The sequence below is a fragment of the Hyla sarda genome, chromosome 2 (genome assembly GCF_029499605.1).
Source record: "Hyla sarda isolate aHylSar1 chromosome 2, aHylSar1.hap1, whole genome shotgun sequence".
NCBI classification, from domain to species: domain Eukaryota; kingdom Metazoa; phylum Chordata; class Amphibia; order Anura; family Hylidae; genus Hyla; species Hyla sarda.
Genome location: NC_079190.1, coordinates 22436751 through 22455018, shown reverse-complemented (window position 1 = coordinate 22455018; position 18268 = coordinate 22436751). Strand labels below are relative to the sequence as shown.

Genomic DNA, 18268 nt, shown 5'->3' with positions numbered 1-18268 from the left:
ACAGTGGTCCCTCAACATACGATGGTAATCCGTTCCAAATGGACCATCGTTTGTTGAAACCATCGTATGTTGAGGGATCCGTGCAATGTAAAGTATAGGACAGTGGTCTACAACCTGCGGACCTCCAGATGTTGCAAAACTACAACACCCAGCATGCCCGGACAGCCGTTGGCTGTCCGGGCATGCTGGGCGTTGAAGTTTTGCAACATCTGGAGGTCCGCAGGTTGTAGACCACTGTTAGAGAAAGTTGTACTCACCTGTCCCCGCCGCTCCGGACCGTCACCGCTGCCCAGGATGTCGCCGTCCATCGCTGTCGCCGCGTCCCCAGGGTGTCCCCGACGCTCCGGCAAGGCCTCTGCTTCCCTGGCATCCGCGCTCTCCGTCGCCGCCATCACGTCGCTACGCACGCCGCTCCTATTGGATGATGGGACGGCGTGCGCAGTGACGATGGAGAGCGACAACGATGCAGGGGATCCCGAAGAGGACGCGCCGGAGCCCCGAGGACAGGTAAGTGATCGTCAGCGGACCACACGGGGCACCATAAATGGCTATCCGGTGGTAGCTGAAGCAGTCTGCGCTGCCGGATAGCCGTTTATGCGATGGCCCCGACATACAAAAGCATCGTATGTTTATGCTGCCTCCTGAGAGGCCATCATATGTTGTAATGATCGTTTGTCGGGGCCATCGTAGGTCGAGGGGTCACTGTATAATCTAAAATAAAAGTAGTATAATATAATCTAAAATAAATGTAGTATAATAAAAAGAGAATATTGTATTTAACCCCCTAATGACGCAGGACGTATATTTACGTCCTGCGCCGGCTCCCGCGATATGAAGCGGGATCGCACCGCGATCCTGCATCATATCGCTTCGGTCCCGGCGCTCATCAACGGCCGGGACCCGCGGCTAATACCACACATCGACGATCGCGGCGATGTGCGGTATTAACCCTTTAGAAGCGGCGGTCAAAGCTGACCGCCGCTTCTAAAGTGAAACTGAAAGTATCCCGGCTGCTCAGTCGGGCTGTTCGGGACCGCCGCGGTGAAATCGCGGCGTCCCGAACAGCTGATCGGACACCGGGAGGGCCCTTACCTGCCTCCTCGCTGTCCGATCGATGAATGACTGCTCCGTGCCTGAGATCCAGGCAGGAGCAGTCAAGCGCCGATAACACTGATCACAGGCGTGTTAATACACGCCTGTGATCAGGATAAGAGATCAGTGTGTGCAGTGTTATAGGTCCCTATGGGATAACAAAGATCAGTGTGTGCAGTGTTATAGGTCCCTATGGGATAACAAAGATCAGTGTGTGCAGTGTTATAGGTCCCTATGGGATAACAAAGATCAGTGTGTGCAGTGTTATAGGTCCCTACGGGACCTATAACACTGCAAAAAAAATGTAAAAAAAAAGTGTTAATAAAGGTCATTTAACCCCTTCCCTAATAAAAGTTTGAATCACCCCCCTTTTCCCATAAAAAAAATAAAACAGTGTAAAAAAATAAATAAATAAACATATGTGGTATCACCGCGTGCGTAAATGTCCGAACTATAAAAATATATCATTAATTAAACTGCACGGTCAATGGCGTACGCGCAAAAAAATTCCAAAGTCCAAAAAAGCGTATTTTGGTCACTTTTTATACCATTAAAAAAATGAATAAAAAGTGATCAAAAAGTCCGATCAAAACAAAAATCATACCGATAAAAACTTCAGAACACGGCGCAAAAAATGAGTCATACCGCCCCGTACGTGGAAAAATAAAAAAGTTATAGGGGTCAGAAGAGGACATTTTTAAACGTATAAATTTTCCTGCATGTAGTTATGATTTTTTCCAGAAGTGCGACAAAATCAAACCTATATAAGTAGGGGATCATTTTAACCGTATGGACCTACAGAATAATGATAAGGTGTAATTTTTACCGAAATATGCACTGTGTAGAAACGGAAGCCCCCAAAAGTTACAAAATGGAGTTTTTTTTTTCGATTTTGTCGCACAGTGATTTTTTTTTCTGTTTCGCCGTGCATTTTTGGGTAAAATGACTAATGTCACTGCAAAGTAGAATTGGCGACGCAAAAAATAAGCCATAATATGGATTTTTAGGTGGAAAATTGAAAGGGTTATGATTTTTAAAAGGTAAGGAGGAAAAAACGAAAGTGCAAAAAAGGAAAAACCCTGAGTCCTTAAGGGGTTAAATATTTATATAAGCCAATTGATTCTGTAAGTGACCATGGATATTATTACTACATGTTGGCGGTGCCAGGGAGATGGTACTCATGGCGCTTGTTTATGCCCATTAATAGCATGAGGCGGGATAAGACAGAAGCCTCTGCCATGTGTTGGCACTTCAGAAATAACCCTCCATGAAAATGAGGTTATTCATTTTTGCGATTTAGGTTTCTGCTTGAATTCTGTCCTAGAGAGTTATTTCCATCGCATCTCTTCTGAGAGTTAGGGACATGGGCTTCGCTTTACTGACGTTACTATATAAACATAGGGATGAGATTTATCAAAACCCGTCCAGAGGAAAAGTTGCCCAGTTGCCCATAGCAACCAATCAGCGCGCTTCTTTCCTTTTTCACAAGGCCTCTGCAAAATGAAAGTGAAAGCGATCTGATTGGTTGCTATGGGCAACTGGGCAACTTTTCCTCTGGACAGGTTTTGATAAATCTGCCCCATATGCTCGAATACAGAGGCCTTATGGGAACATATGGAAGGAAGGGGGGTTGAGTCAGTTCCTTAGGTTAATGCAAACAGAATTTCTGGCGCACAGCCTGACAAAACATGTCGGAAAAAATACCGGGCATGCTAATTTGCATAATTAATTATATATGCGTGACATCACAGGATACACATATGCGGGGGAAATTTTGTCCTATTCTGACCCCTATAACTTTTTATTTCTCCTTATACGGCCTGTATGAGGCTCATTTTTTGTGTCGTGTGTCCCGATCTGTAGTTTTTAACAGTATAATTTTTTTTTATGAGTTTTTGATCCCTTTTTTTTTAAATCATATTCGGAAGTTGCAATTAGTTACTGACTACAACTCCCAGCATGCCCTGATACAGCCTATGGCTCAGCAGCGGCGCCAAAAGAAAACTACAACTCCCAGCATGTTGGACTATATAGTAGTACAGTGATCCCTCAACTTACAATGGCCTCAACATACAATAGTTTCAACATACAATGGTCTTTTCTGGACCATTGTAACTTGAAACCAGACTCAACATACAATGTACAGACAGTCCAGATCTGTGAAACATGTCACAACTAGAGGAACTGACTAGTCAGAATGGGCATTTTACTGGGAAATCACCTCTATTACTGAAGTACAAGCACTGACTGGCTGTCTGGTAGCGCCCCCTACGGTACAGGGAGGAACTACAAGTTCTGTACTACTCCTTACCTGTGCCAGGGTTAGCTGCTCCTTTGGACACCAAGTAAGGGCGGCTCCATTTAGGACACTGTGTGTACTGTATAGGACCCTGAAGAAGCTCTTGTCCTCTACATAAACCATTGTTTCTCAACCAGGGTGCCTCCAGCTGTTGCAAAACTGCAACTCCCAGCATGCCTGGACAGCCAACGGCTGTCCGGGCATGCTGGGAGTTGTAGTTTTGCAATAGCTGGAGGCACCCTGGTTGGGAAACACTGACATAGACAGTGATTACAGCTCCCAGCAGATCTTTCTTACTTTTATATGTAAGGATTTGCTTTATCTATATTAGTTATCTACTTATTTTTCTTTAATCCTCACCTTTTCCTATTTTTGGATGACATTTTGGTGGCTTCAGAACCAATTACCAGGTTTCCATAGAGTTCTGGTCTCAACATACAATGGTTTCAACATACAATGGTCGTCCCGGAACCAATTAATATTGTAACTTGAGGGACTACTGTCTATAGTATAGGTCAGCGTTTACCAACCAGGGGTGCCTCCAGCTGTTGCAAAACTACAACTCCCAGCATGTTGGACTATATAGTAATATATTGTATAGGTCAGTGTTTGCCAACCCGGGGCGCCTCCAGCTGTTGCAAAACTACAACTGTGGTTTTTGTAGTTTTACAACAGCTGGAGGCGCTCTGGTTGGGAAACACTGATATAGGTTATGGTGCAACATCCCAGGAATTGGAGGATTGGTTGGATAAATACCCGCCATTGCATAGTCGGTATTTTTAAAAATAAAAATACCGTCAGGGTGACCAAAATACTGGCTGTGCCGATAAAATACCAGCCAGGTGGCGACCCTAAGTGCACACTGCAGAGTTTTCAAGGGAGCGGCAATGTGTGCGCATTCCTAGCGGGTGGTGCTGCCCGCCCGGAGAGTCTGTAGTGTGAAAGCGGCCTGACGGTTCAAAGATGGTTCACATAGTCAACAGGTCTATAAGGAGTCACAACTACTTCACCTGTAAAGTTATTGATGATAACCACCATCCACAAGATGTAGACAACTCAATGGACAGCATTGGACACTGCACTCCATGTGGGGGTGGTTTTAGCCAAGTGCGCCTGCCACCCTTGACTCTACACTACAGGACTGGAGTTGATGGACCGATCATTGCACCAGGGCATGGCCACTGCCCAATCTTTATTCTTCATATGATCAGGCCATGCAGAGAGTGAACAAGATCTTTCCATAATCATAAATTGATTTACAATGTGTTCAGTCACTGCAATACCTCAAATAACAAAATCCCGTATATAACAATATAGTCATAATGTAATTAAGGTTCTCTCATAGCCTCGATCTAGTTGTGCAATGGGTGACTACTGCCCTACTGCACTGGCTTCTGTTCCTGCAGGGGGCTGGAGAACTGTGTGACTACACAGTTACAGCTGCACAGTCCTCTCTATCCTCTCCCTGCACTCAACTACAACCCCCCCCCCCCCCCCCCCCGCATGTAGTTCTGCATAGTGTTGAGCGGCATAGGCCATATTCGAATTCGCGAATATATGGACGAATATTCGTCGTATATTCGCATATTCGTTATATTCTTGTTCTATTTTCGCATTTGCGAATATTCGCGTATACGAAAATTACCATATGTGAATATTCGCATATGCAAACATTAAAATGTGCTAATTTTCGCATATGCGAATTTTCACATATACGAATTTTCGAATATGCGAATTTTCGCACGCCAGTCTCACACAGTAGTTTTACAGCCTTCTTTACACCACACAAGCTGGAAGCAGAGAGGGATGATCACTGTGAGGTGTACTGTGAAAAAAAAACAAAAAAAAAAAACGAATATTCGTAATTACGAATATATAGCGCTATATTAGCGAAATTCGCGAATATGCGATATTCGCGAATAATATTCGAATTGCGAATATTCGTGAGCAACACTAGTTCTGCAACAGCTGGAGGCCCCTGGTTGGGAAACACTGCCATACAGCTGCACAGTCCTCTCTATCCCCTACCTGCACTCATCTCTATGATCATAAAGAGAACTGTGTGGCCATACAATTACAGCAGCACCGTCCTCTCTATCCCTTCCTTGCACTCATCTCTATGATTATAAAGAGAACTGTGTGGCCATACAATTACAGCAGCACCGTCCTCTCTATCCCCTCCCTGCACTCATCTTTATGATCATAAAGAGAACTGTGTGGCCGTACAATTGCAACTGCACAGTCCTCTCTATCCCTTCCTTGCACTCATCTCTACGATCATAAAGAGAACTGTGTGGCCATACAATTGCAGCTGCACAGTCGTCTCTATCCCCTCCCTGCACTCATTTCTATGATCATAAGGAGAGAACTGTGTGGCAATACAATTACAGCTGTACAGTCCTCTCTATCCCCTCTCTACACTTATCTCTATGATCATAGAGAAAACTGTGTGGCCACATAGATGTAACTGTATAGCAGTGTTTCCCAACCAGGGTGCTGCCAGCTGTTGCAAAACTACAACCCCAGCATGCTAGGAGTTGTAGTTTTGCAACAGCTGGAGGCCCTTGGTTAGGAAACACTGCCATACAGCTGCACAGTCCTCTCTATCCCGTCCCTGCTCTCATCTATATGATCATAAAGAGAACTGTGTGGCCGTACAATTACAGCAGCATTGTCCTCTCTATCCCCCTCCCTGCACTCATTTCTATGATCATAAAGAGAACTGTATGGCCATCCAATTGCAGCTGCACAGTCCCCTCTATCCCCTCCCAGCTCTTATCTCTATGATCTTAAAGAGAACTGTGTGACTATATAGTTACAGCAGCACTGTCCTCTCTATCCCCTCCCTGCACTCATCTCTATGATTATAAAGAGAACTGTGTGACCATACAATTACAGCTGCACAGTCCTCTCTATCCCCTCCCTGCACTCATCTCTATGATCATAAAGAGAACTGTGTGGCCATACAATTACAGCAGCACTGTCCTCCCTATCCTCATCTATATGATCATAAAGAGAACTGTGTGGCCATAAAATTACAGCAGCACTGTCCTCTCTATCCCCTCCCTGCACTAATTTCTATGATCATAAAGAGAACTGTATGGCCATCCAATTGCAGCTGCACAGTCCTCTCTATCCCTTCCCTGCACTCTTCTCTGCGATCATAAAGAGAACTGTGTGGCCATACAGTTACTGCTGCACAGTCCTCTCTATACTCGCTGCTCTCATCTCTATGATCTTAAAGAGAACTGTGTGACTATATAGTTCCAGCAGCACCGTCCTCTCTATCCCCTCCCTGCACTCATCTCTATTATCATAAAGAGAACTGTGTGGCCATACAATTGCAGCTGCACAGTCCCCTCTATCCCCTCCCTGCACTCATCTCTATGATCATAAAGAGAACTGTGTGGCCATACAATTGCAGCTGCACAGTCCTCTCTATCCCCTCCCTGCACTCATCTCTATGATTATAAACGGAACTGTGTGACCATACAGTTACTGCTGCACAGTCGTCTCTATCCCCTCCCTGCACTCATCTCTACGATCATAAAAAAAAACTATGTTGCCATATAGATGTAACTGTATAGCAGTATTTCCAACCAAGGTGACGCCAGCTGTTGTAAAACTACAACCCCCAGCATGCTCGGACAGCCGAAGGCTGTCCGGGCATGCTGAGGGTTGTAGTTTTGCAACAGCTGGAGGCTCCCTGGTTGGGAAAAACTGCCATACAGTTACAACTGCACAGTCCTCTCTATCCCCCTCCCTGCACTCATCTCTATAGAACTGTGTGGCCATACAGTTGCCATGTCCCTGGGAACATCTGTCTACGTGACACCTGGGAAAGTTACAAGTGACATGGGGGGAACAGAAGAATACAGGTGAGAACGATTTGAGATTCCAGAACACGACGAGCCGGAGACTAAACTTCTACCGTTTATTAACCACTTCCTCTCCCCAATGGATGTCGCACCCTCATCTGCTCCCTCGTGGCCATTCATGCAATGAATAGAATATTCATACGAAGCGAGAAACGGCGGATGTGGAGGCCTAAAAAGCCTATAACACAGGCAATAAACAGTAATACCGCAAATAAATATCAATACAACCAGAACAGATACAGACTGATACACTGTAACAAACTTATTTGCTGTGAGATCAGAACTGGTTAAAAGGGTACTCCGAGGAAAAGAAAGGTTTTTAAATCAACTGGTGGCAGAAAGTTCTACAGATTTGAAAAATTACTTCTATTAAAAAATCTTAATCCTTCCAGTACTTATCAGCTGCTGTATGCTCCAGAGGAAGTTGTGTAGTTCTTTCCAGTCTGACCACAGTGATCTCTGCTGCCACCTCTGGATGTGAGATAGTGGGTGTGCATGATATGATCCTGGAGTGCTTCTTAAAAAAAAAAAACAAAGAAAAAAACAACACAGAGAAGTGGGGCACTTAAAGGGGTACTCCGGTGGAAAACTTTTATTTTTTTTTTTAAATCAACTGGTGGCAGAAAGTTAAACAGATTTGTAAATGACTTCTATAAAAAATTTTTTTACCCTTCCAGTACTTTAGCAGCTGTATACTACAGAGGAAATTCTTTTCTTTTTGAATTTCTTTTTTGTCTTGTACACAGTGCTCTCTGCTGACACTTCTGTCCGTGTAAAAGAACTGTCTAGAGCGGCATAGCTTTGCAATGTGGATTTTCGCCTGCTCTGGACAGTTCCTGATACGGGCATCAGGGGTCAGCAGAGAGCACTGCAGACAAGATAAAAAAGAAATTAAAAAGAAAAGCATTTTCTCTGTAGTATACAGCTGCTAAAAAGTACTGGAAGGGTAAAGATTTTTTTTAATAAAAGTCATTTACAAATCTGTTTAACTTTCTGGCACCAGTTGATAAAAAAAAATAAAAAAAATAAATATAATGTTTTCCACCGGAGTACCCCTTTAATCCTTCCAGTACTTATCTGCTGCTGTATGCTCCACAGGAAGTTCTTTTCTTTTAGAATTTTGTTTCTGTCTTACCACAGTGCTCTCTGTTGACACCTCTGTCCATGTCAGGAACTATCGGGAGCAGGAGAGGTTTGCTATGGGGATCTGCTCCTACTATGGACAGTTCCTGACATGGACAGAGGTGTCAGCAGAGAGCACTGTGGTCAGACAGAAAAGAACCATACAACTTCCTCTGTAGTGTACAGCAGCTGATAAGTACTGGAAGGATTAAGATTTTTTTTTTAAAGAAGTTATTTACAAACCTGTCTGGCACCAGTTCATAAAAAAAAAAAAAAAAAAGTTTTCCATCGGGGTACCCCTTTAATGATAAGTTGCTCAATTGCAGTTGATGGTGGTCAAAATGGAGTCAGGTGGCGTTAAGTTTTGCTATAGGTCTCATGACCAAGACCTTATGTGACCCTAAAGCTGTATAAAGCTCTGGTACCCTCTCTATTTATTATAATCACATCAATAAACCGATTTCTATGCTCAAAAATGTAAAAAAAATAAAATAAAAAAAATCACAAAAAAAAATCACAAGAAAAAAAAAAAAAAATTTCAGTTTTTTCTTTCTTTCCGGCAAATAAGCTCCCAGCCCCCACTTACCTCACATAGAGGGAACGCTTTTGGTTTGTTTTCAGAGAGCCGGACCCAGAACTCATGCTGTGATTCATCATCTGCTCACGTAGGTCATGGATTTTTGCTTCAAATCGAGCGTACTCTGAGGAGAGAATTAAAGCAGAAACACGTTAGAGAAATGTTAGGCAAGTGACTCGTCCGTAAACATCAGACGACAAATGAGCCATTATGCGAGTTATCAGAAATGATGTAGAATTAAAGGGGTACTCTGCCCCTAGACATCTTATTCCCTATCCAAAGGGGAGAGGATAAGATATCTGATCGTGAGGTTTCGGCAACTGGGACCCCCCTAATCTCTGTGCAGTCACCCGGCATCCTGAACATTATGTCCCGCCCTCTCCCATAGACATGAATGGAGGGGGCGTGGCATGACGTCACAACCACAGCCGCCCGAACCTAGCGTTCTGAACATAATGTTGAGAGCTCTGGTGACTGCACTGAAGTCGTGCGCAGGGGGGGGGGGGGGGGTCCAAGCTGCCGGATTCCCACGATCAGACATCTTATCCCCTATCCTTTGGCAAGGGGATGAGATGTCTAGGGGCAGAGTACCCCTTTAAAAGGACAATACAAGAGAACGCCACCTGTACAACCCATCTTATTGTTGTTTTTTATTCATATATTTTCCCTCACATCAGATGATTACATGGAAACCAGCAGTAAGTGGCTGTGGACAGATCTAGTATGTACTGTAGAGAAAGAGAGCGAGAGAGCAAGAGAGAGTGAGAGAGAGAGAGAGAGAGCGAGGGAGAGAGAGAGAGAGAAAGAGAGAGAGAGAGAGAGAGAGAGAGAGAGTGGAGAGAGAGAGAGAGAGTGAGAGAGCAAGAGAGAGTGAGAGAGCAATAGAGAGCAAGAGAGAGCAAGAGAGAGTGAGAGAGCGAGGGAGAGAGAGAGAGAATGCGAGAGAGAGAGAGCGAGAGAGAGCGAGGGAGAGAAAGAGAAAGAGAGAAAGCAAGAGAGAGAAAGAGATAGTGAGAGAGCAAGAGAGAGTGAGAGAGCGAGGGAGAAAGAGCAAGAGAGAGTGAGAGAGCAAGAGAGAGTGAGAGAGCAAGAGAGAGTGAGAGAGCAAGAGAGAGCAAGAGAGAGTGAGAGAGCGAGGGAGAGAGAGAGAGAATGCGAGAGAGAGAGAGCGAGAAAGAGAGAGAGCGAGGGAGAGAAAGAGAGAAAGCAAGAGAGAGAAAGAGATAGTGAGAGAGCAAGAGAGAGTGAGAGAGCGAGGGAGAGAGAGAGAGAAAGCGAGAGAGAGAAAGAGAGAGAGCGAGAGACCAAGAGAGAGTGAGAGAGCGAGGGAGAGAAAGAGAGAGTGAGAGAGTGAGAGAGAGCGAGGGAGAGAGAGAGAAAGAGAGAGAGAGAAAGAGCGAGAGAGCGAGAGAGAGCAAGAGAGAGAGCGAGAGAGAGAGCGAGAGAGAGAAAGAGAGCAAGAGAGATAGAGAAAGAGAGATAGAGAGAGCGAGTGAGAGAGAGAGAGAAAGAGAGAGAGCGAGAGAGAGCAAGAGAGAGAGAGAGAGAGAGAGCGAGAGAGAGAAAGAGAGAAAGCGAGAGAGAGAGAGAGAGAGAGAGAGAGAAGAGAGAGCAAGAGAGAGCAAGAGAGATAGAGAAAGAAAGATAGAGAGATAGAGATAGAGAGAGCGAGAGAGAGAGAGAGCGAGTGAGAGAAAGAGAGAGAAAGCGAGAGAGAGAGAAAGAGAGAGCAAGAGAGAGAGCGAGAGAGAGAGAGAGAGAGAGAAAGAGAGCAAGAGAGATAAAGAAAGAGAGATAGAGAGAGCGAGAGATAGAGAGCGAGAGACAGAGAGAAAGAGAGCGAAAGAGAGAGAGAGAGAGAGCGAGAGAGAAAGAGAGAGATTTTTTTCTATATAAACTGGCTCCAGAAAGTTTAACAGATTTGTGAATTACATCTATTAAAAAAATCTTAATCCTTCCAGTACTTATTAGCTGCTGTATACTATTAGTAATTTGTGTAGTTCTTTCCTGTCTGACCACAGTGCTCTCTGCTGACACCTCTGTCCATGTCAGGAACTGTCCAGAGTAGGAGCAAATCTCCTGCTCTGGACAATTCCTGACATGGACAGAGGTGTCAGCAGAGAGCACTGTGGTCAGACAGGAAAGAACTACAAAATGTTGTAAATATCAAGAAAATGTTCTATTATTTCTATGGATCTTTTTCCTATGCCTGTAATTGCCTCACAGCTACATTAAAACTCATAACATTTTGCCCAAAGGTAAAGCCCTATGCTATGCATAATCTGCTGTAACCTATAGGTCATATGGTTAGGCAGCCATCTTGGTTTGGTTGCCAAAATTTTGCACAATATACGAACCCCCTGCATTTCTGCAACTGATACAGATGTATAAATTGTTGTATATGGTTACACTGTCATCATGTTAAAGGGGTACTCCGGTGCTTACACATCTTATCCCCTATCCAAAGCCAGGTGAGGGGACCTCCGGCCACCATGCTGGATGATGGGATCGCCACGGCAGCGCTGAGAGCGATCCGATCATCCATTCAAACTACCGCAATGCCGCAGATGCCGTGATCTGTATTGATCACGGCATCGGAGGGGTTAATGGTGGACATTCGCGCAATTGCGAATGTCCGCCATTACCGGTGGGTCCTTGGCTGCTCATATCAGCCGGGACCTGCCGGGCATGACGCGAGCACCGCTCCTGTGCTCGCGATCATGTCGGCGCCTAAATGTACGTCATGGTGCGCTAAGTACCACGTCACCATGACGTACATTTACGTCCATTGTCGTTAAGGGGTTAAGCGGGTACTCCAGGAAAAAACTTTTTTTTATATATCAACTGGCTCCAGAAAGTTAAACAGATTTGTAAATTACTTCTATAAAAAAATCTTAATCCTTTCAATAATTATCAGCTGCTGAAGTTGAGTTGTTCTTATCTGTCTGGCAACGGTGCTCTCTGCTGATATCTCTGCTTGTCTCGGGAACTGCACAGAGAAGTTTGCTATGGGGATTTGCTTCTAAACTGGGCGGTTCCCAAGACAAGTGTCATCAGAGAGCACTTATACAGAAAAGAACAACTCAACTTCAGCAGCTCATAGGTACTGAAAGGATTAAGATTTTTTAATAGAAGTAATTTACAAATCTGTTTAACTTTCTGGAGCCAGTTGATACATAAAAAAAAAAGTTTTTTCCTGGAATACCCCTTTAATAATAATAATAATAATAATAATTAACTGTAATGTTAATCTAAAAGTTATGTTTCTTTGCACAATAGTAGATTACTCACTTTCTGTACCACAATTGATCACCAGATTTGGCGGCCATATTGGACTGCGCAATAATCTGCATACATAGTTTTCTCTGAAATGACTGGTCAGAACAGTGCGAAAATTAGCACACATGTCCGTGATCACTTCCTACACCACAGCTGATCACCAGAATTGGCGGCCATATTGGATTGCGCAGTATTCTGCAAACATAGTGTTACGCTGAGCGCTCCGGGCCCCCTGCTGGCCTCGGAGCGCTCACAGCATGTGTCCCCAGGCAGCGCTCCTGAGTCTCGGTGTGTGCGTCCCCGCTCTCTAGGGCGCGCGTGCGCCGGGACTCTTAGATTTAAAGGGCCAGTGCACCAGTGATCGGTGCCTGGCCCAAAGTGGTTATTAAGGGTTAAGCCTTGTGAGAGGCAGTGCTGTTTGGACTTAATTAGGCCTGCACCTGTGCACTGCCTATAAGTACCATCTCCTCCCACAGCCTCCTGTCGGATCTTTGTTGCCTTTTGAGCCATTGTGAAAGCGGTCCTGTGTAGTCCTTGCCTTTTGCCGACCCGTTGCTACTGACTACTGCCTGTGAACCGTTGCCGCCTGCCCTGACCATTTGCTCCGTCCGACTACACCTTTGCCTGATCCTCTTGTACCTTGCCTTATCTCAGCAGCCAGAGAGGTTGAGTCGCTACTGGGTGGAACGACCTGGGGGTTACCTGCCGCAGCAAGTCAATCCCGCTTTGCGGTGGGCTCTGGTGAAAACCAGTAACCCCTTAGATTCTGTTCCCCTGGTACGGCCCACGTCATCACCTCTCTGGCACAGCGGATCCACCACCAGCCTCCGCTACCAGCCCGGATCCTGACCCCTAGTTTTCACTGAAATCGCAGGTGAAAATTAGCACACATGGTCGTTATTACTTTCTGTGTCACATTTGATCACCTGGTTTGGCCGCCATGTTGTATTGCGCAATATTTTGCAAGCATACTTTTCTCTTAAATTACTGCTCAGAACAATGTGAAAATGAGCACAAAAATTTGACAAAATGTTCAAAATGTCACCTTCTCCACCATTAGGGGCAATCGTGGGCTATACCCCGGCTGTGCAGCTTGGCCACCTGTATCGCTGCTTGCAGCTATATTTACATCTTGATATGCTATAGATCAGTGTTTCCCAACCAGGGTGCCTCCAGCTGTTGCAAAACTACAACTTCCAGCATGCCCGGACAGCCTTCGGCTGTCCAGGCATGCTGGGAGTTGTAGTTTTGCAACAGATGGAGGCACCCTGGTTGGGAAACACTGCTATAGATAGTGAATAAAGACATATATGACAACCCCCTTCCCCCCCCAAAGTCTCCAGTGCTGATAATCACTATGAACAGTTATATAGATAGATGTGATACCTTTTCCTCCGTACTGATCTATATGCTGCCGACTAAGTCGTCCTTTACTGCGTCACCTTCTAAAAATTCATAAAGACATTTTCGGAGAGTTTACGGGAAACGTGCAGTATCATTACTTTAGAGCATGAAGCTTGAAACAGCGGCAGGGATGTCATGCAGAGACCCCAGGGGTTCTAATAAGACAGAACAGTCCCTATGTGTTCGGAGGCAGGACCTGCAGCGGTGCGGACTATGAGAAACGGGACATTAGTATTCGCCGGGTGGTGAGAGGGAGTCGTAGTCATTACATGTCGAGGAGAGGCGGCGGAGGTGATGGAGACCCGCTGTTCACTCTGCATTCTAGATGCCGCACTAGAAGCACAAGATTATTCTGGAGACATTAGAAACGGTTTTCACCATTTTTTTTTAATTTTTTTTTATTTTTTTTTTAGAATACGTTTAAATGGGATTCAACTAACTATCCTTATGTCAATTTTTATTAAATAAAGATTTTTTGAATAATAATAATAATAATATTCATAATTGGGATGATAATAACCAAAATAGTAATAATCATACTAGTAGTAATAATAATCATAATAGTAATAATTATAATAGTAATAATTAATAATAATGTTAATAATGCTTTTTTATTATGATTATTATTAGAATGTTATTATTATTATTAATAATAATCATAATCATCATTATGTTAATAATGCTTTGCAATTATTATTATTATTATTATTAGAATTATTACTATTATTATTAAATAACTATCCTTAAGTCAATTTTATTTAATAAAGCTTTTTTGAATAATAATAATAATCTTCATAATCGTGATGATAACAAAAATAATTATAATAATAATCATACTAGTAATAATCATAATAGTAATAATTATAATAGTAATAATAATAATCATTTTTAATAATAATAATAATAATGCTTTGTTATGATTTATTTTTAGAATTTTGTTGTTATTATTAGTATTATTATTAATAATCATCATGATGTTAATAATGCTTTGTAATTATTATTAGAATTATTACTATTATTAAATAACTAACTATCCTTATGTCAATTTTATTTAATAAACTTTTTTGAATAATAATAATCTTCATAATTGTGATGATGATAACAATTATAATAATAATCATAATAGTAATAATTATAATAGTAATAATAATAATCATCATAATAGTAATAAGAATAACAATAATTATTATTATTTATAATAATAAAGTTAATAATGCTTTATTATGATTATTATTATTTTTAGAATGTTGTTATTATTATTAGTCACACTGGTGACGGCTCTTGATAAATTCTGCACATGGACTTCGGGATCTATGCTTTAGACAGTATTTAAACCTGCTCCGACATTTCAGTGCTCTCTTCACCTCGAGCTACTGTCTGACCAATTTCTGTCTGAGCGAGCCAAGGTAGCCTTCATCCTCAGTTTGCTCTCTGGGAGGGCCCTGGCCTGGGCTACACCGCTTTGGGACTGCGCTGATCCAGCCACTGCTTCTGTCCAAAGTTTTTGTCAAGAGTTTCGTAGTGTTTTTGACGAACCGGTCCAGGTTACCTCCGCAGAGACTGCCTTGCTAAACTTGTCCCAAGGAAATTCTACCGTGGGTGACTATGCCGTCCAGTTCCGCACCCTTGCTTCCGAGCTGAACTGGAATAATGAAGCTCTTTGTGCTTCCTTTAAGAAGGGACTTAATTCTGACATTAAAGATGTCCTTGCTGCATGTGATCTGCCTACCACCCTGAGTGACCTCATCTTGCTAGCTACAAGGATTGACAAACGTTTCTCCGAAAGACAAGAGGAACTCCATCTTGAAAAGGAAAAAGCTTGTCTTAAACGCTGCCCTCATCTGACTCCAGTGTTCCAGCATCCACCTCTACCTGTCTCTGGGTCTTCCACTGTGGAGTCCATGCAGGTGGACCAGTCTCGCCTGACCCCGCAAGAACGGAGCCATCATAGAGACGAGAATCTGTGTTTGTACTGAGCATTTCCTTAAGGACTGTCCTCCACGTTCGGGAAACGCTAGCACCTAGTGGATGTGGGAGGGGCATTACTAGGTGTGGATTCTTCCTCTCCACGCCTCATGATATCCGTGCAGTTGTTCCTTTCATCTAAGTCCTTCTTCTTCTCTGCTGCCGCCTTCTTGGATTCCGGCTCAGCCGGCAACTTCATCCATGCCTCCTTGGTCGACGAGTATCAAATTCCTATTACCCGTCTACCCAGGCCGTTCCTAATTTCTACGGTCAACAGGGAGTAACTTTCTGCTATGGTACAATACCACACCCAGCCCCTGCGGATGGACGTTGGGATATTCCATACCGGGACTCTGGAATTTCTTGTTCTTCCCTTCTGCTCAACCGAACTCCTGCTGGGGTTGCCGTGGTTGCAATGCCATTCTCCAGTCTTGAATTGGTCCACCGGAGAGATTCTGCGTTGGGGTTCCTCCTGCCCTGACCGGTGCTTCAAGCCATCTCCTATCAAACGGGTCCCCCCTGTTCCTCCGCCACCAGGTCTCCCCAAGCCTTACCATCAATTTGCGGACGTCTTCTGCAAAAAACAAGCGGAGACTCTTCCTCCTCACAGGCCGTTTGACTGTCCCATTGACCTGTTACCGGACTCTACTCCTCCTCGGGGCAGAATCTATCCGCTCTCACCTCTAGAGACTCAGGCCATGTCTGACTATGTACGTGGGAATTTACAGAGAGGTTTTATTAGAAAGTCTTCGTCTCCTGCTGGAGCTGGGTTTTTCTTTGTGTCTAAAAAGGATGGTTCTCTCCGACCCTGCATTGATTATAGAGGACTCAAAATAAATTACCATTAAAAACCGTTACCCTCTGCCACTAATCTCCTGAGCTCTTTGACTCAGAGGAGCCAAAATCTTCACCAAGTTGGATCTCCGCGGGGCTTACAATTTCATCTGCATTCGTAAAGGAGACGAATGGAAGACCGCATTTAACACCCGGGACGGTCACTTTGAGTATTTGGTGATGCCTTTTGGACTATGTAACGCACCCGCAGTCTTCCAGGAGTTCGTGAACGACATCTTCCGGGACCTTCTCTATACTTGTGTTGTAGTGTATCTGGATGATATCCTTATTTTTTCATCCAATCTGGAGCAACATCGAGACCATGTCCAGCAAGTTCTCACCCGACTCAGAAGTAACCGCCTCTACGCCAAAATTGAGAAATGTCTGTTTGAACGTACCTCCTTGCCATTCCTGGGGTATATCATCTCTGCCCAAGGTCTGCAAATGGATCCTGCCAAGTTATCTGCAGTTCTAGACTGGCCACGCCCCTCTGGTCTCCGAGCCATACAAAGATTCCTGGGTTTTGCCAACTATTACAGAGAGTTTATTCCTCATTATTCCACCCTAGTTTCTCCTCTTGTGGCTCTAACTAAAAAGGGTGCCAATCCAAAGTCCTGGCCTCCTCACGCTGAAGAGGCTTTTCAGTCCCTGAAAGCCGCCTTCGCATCTGCACCTGTTCTCTCCCGGCCAGATCCCTCCAAGCCATTTTATCTTGAAGTGGATGCGTCCTCGGTGGGAGCTGGAGCGGTACTAACTCAGAAGTCTTCCAGGGGCAAAACCATAACTTGTGGATTCTTCTCTAAGACCTTTTCTTCCACCGAGAAGAATTACGCCATTGGGGACAGAGAACTATTGGCAATCAAATTGGCCTTGGAGGAGTGGAGACATCTTCTCGAGAGTGCTCCTCTCCCTGTGACCATTTTCTCGGACCATAAGAATTTAGTCTACCTCCAGTCTGCTCAGAGATTAAATCCTCGTCAAGCCCGTTGGTCCATCTTCTTCGCCCGCTTCAACTTCCAGATTCACTTTCGTCCCGCTGCCTAGAACATCAGGGCAGATGCCCTTTCTCACTCGTCGGATGGTCACTGGTACCTCTGATGTTTTTACTGTTAAAGAAATCCTAGCCTCCAAGCTTGTTTGGGGGAAAATATTTTTTTTTGGTCGACTGGGAAGGCTGCGGTCCTGAAGAAAGGTCTTGGGAGCCTGAAAATAACATCTTGGACCGCAGTTTCATTCTCAACTTCCTTGGTACCAAAACGAGAGGGAGACCTAAGGGGGGGTACTGTCACAGCAAGCGCTCCGGTCTCCACCTCCGGACCGGCGCGCCTGCTGCCTGTGTCCTCCGTGCTGGGGTCCCGGCATCTCCCGGTCAAACACACATAACGGGAGCGCGGGTCTTACTGTGGCAGGGACGCGGCTAGCGTGGCGGCTGGTCCCCGCTCACGCGCCGCGTCCCCGTTCATCTCACCTGCTCCCCGCGCGGTGCTCCTTGCTCCTGGGTAATTGGTGCGCTGGTTCCACACCTCCCATTGTGATTTCCCAATAAAAGGCACCTGCCCCTTCCTGCCCTTGCCGGATCCTTGTGCCTTTGAGAAAGCGTTCCCTTCAGTGATTATTGCCTTGCCAGTTGCCGTACCCATTGCTACCGTATACTCGCCTGTGAACCCTTGCTGCCTGCCCTGACCTCTGCTACGTCCGACTACGCTCTTGCCTGCTCCCTGTGTACCACGCCATATCAGCTGCCAGAGAGGTCGAGTTGCTACTGGAGGATACGACCTGGTGGTTACCGCCGCAGCAAGCCCATCCCGCCTTGCGGCG

At 44.7% G+C, this 18268-nt stretch overlaps 1 protein-coding gene across 17 annotated transcripts in view; it reads right to left on the bottom strand.

Annotated features, from left to right (window-relative positions):
• DLG2 (discs large MAGUK scaffold protein 2) overlaps window positions 1-18268 on the bottom strand; it is a 1357480-nt gene that overhangs the window by 127947 nt on the left and 1211265 nt on the right. For all 17 annotated transcript variants that reach the window (XM_056561360.1, XM_056561363.1, XM_056561361.1 and 14 more), the window contains one exon: window positions 8978-9092. In XM_056561360.1, the coding sequence (XP_056417335.1) occupies window positions 8978-9092 (115 nt within the window). The remainder of the gene's footprint in view (window positions 1-8977; window positions 9093-18268) is intronic.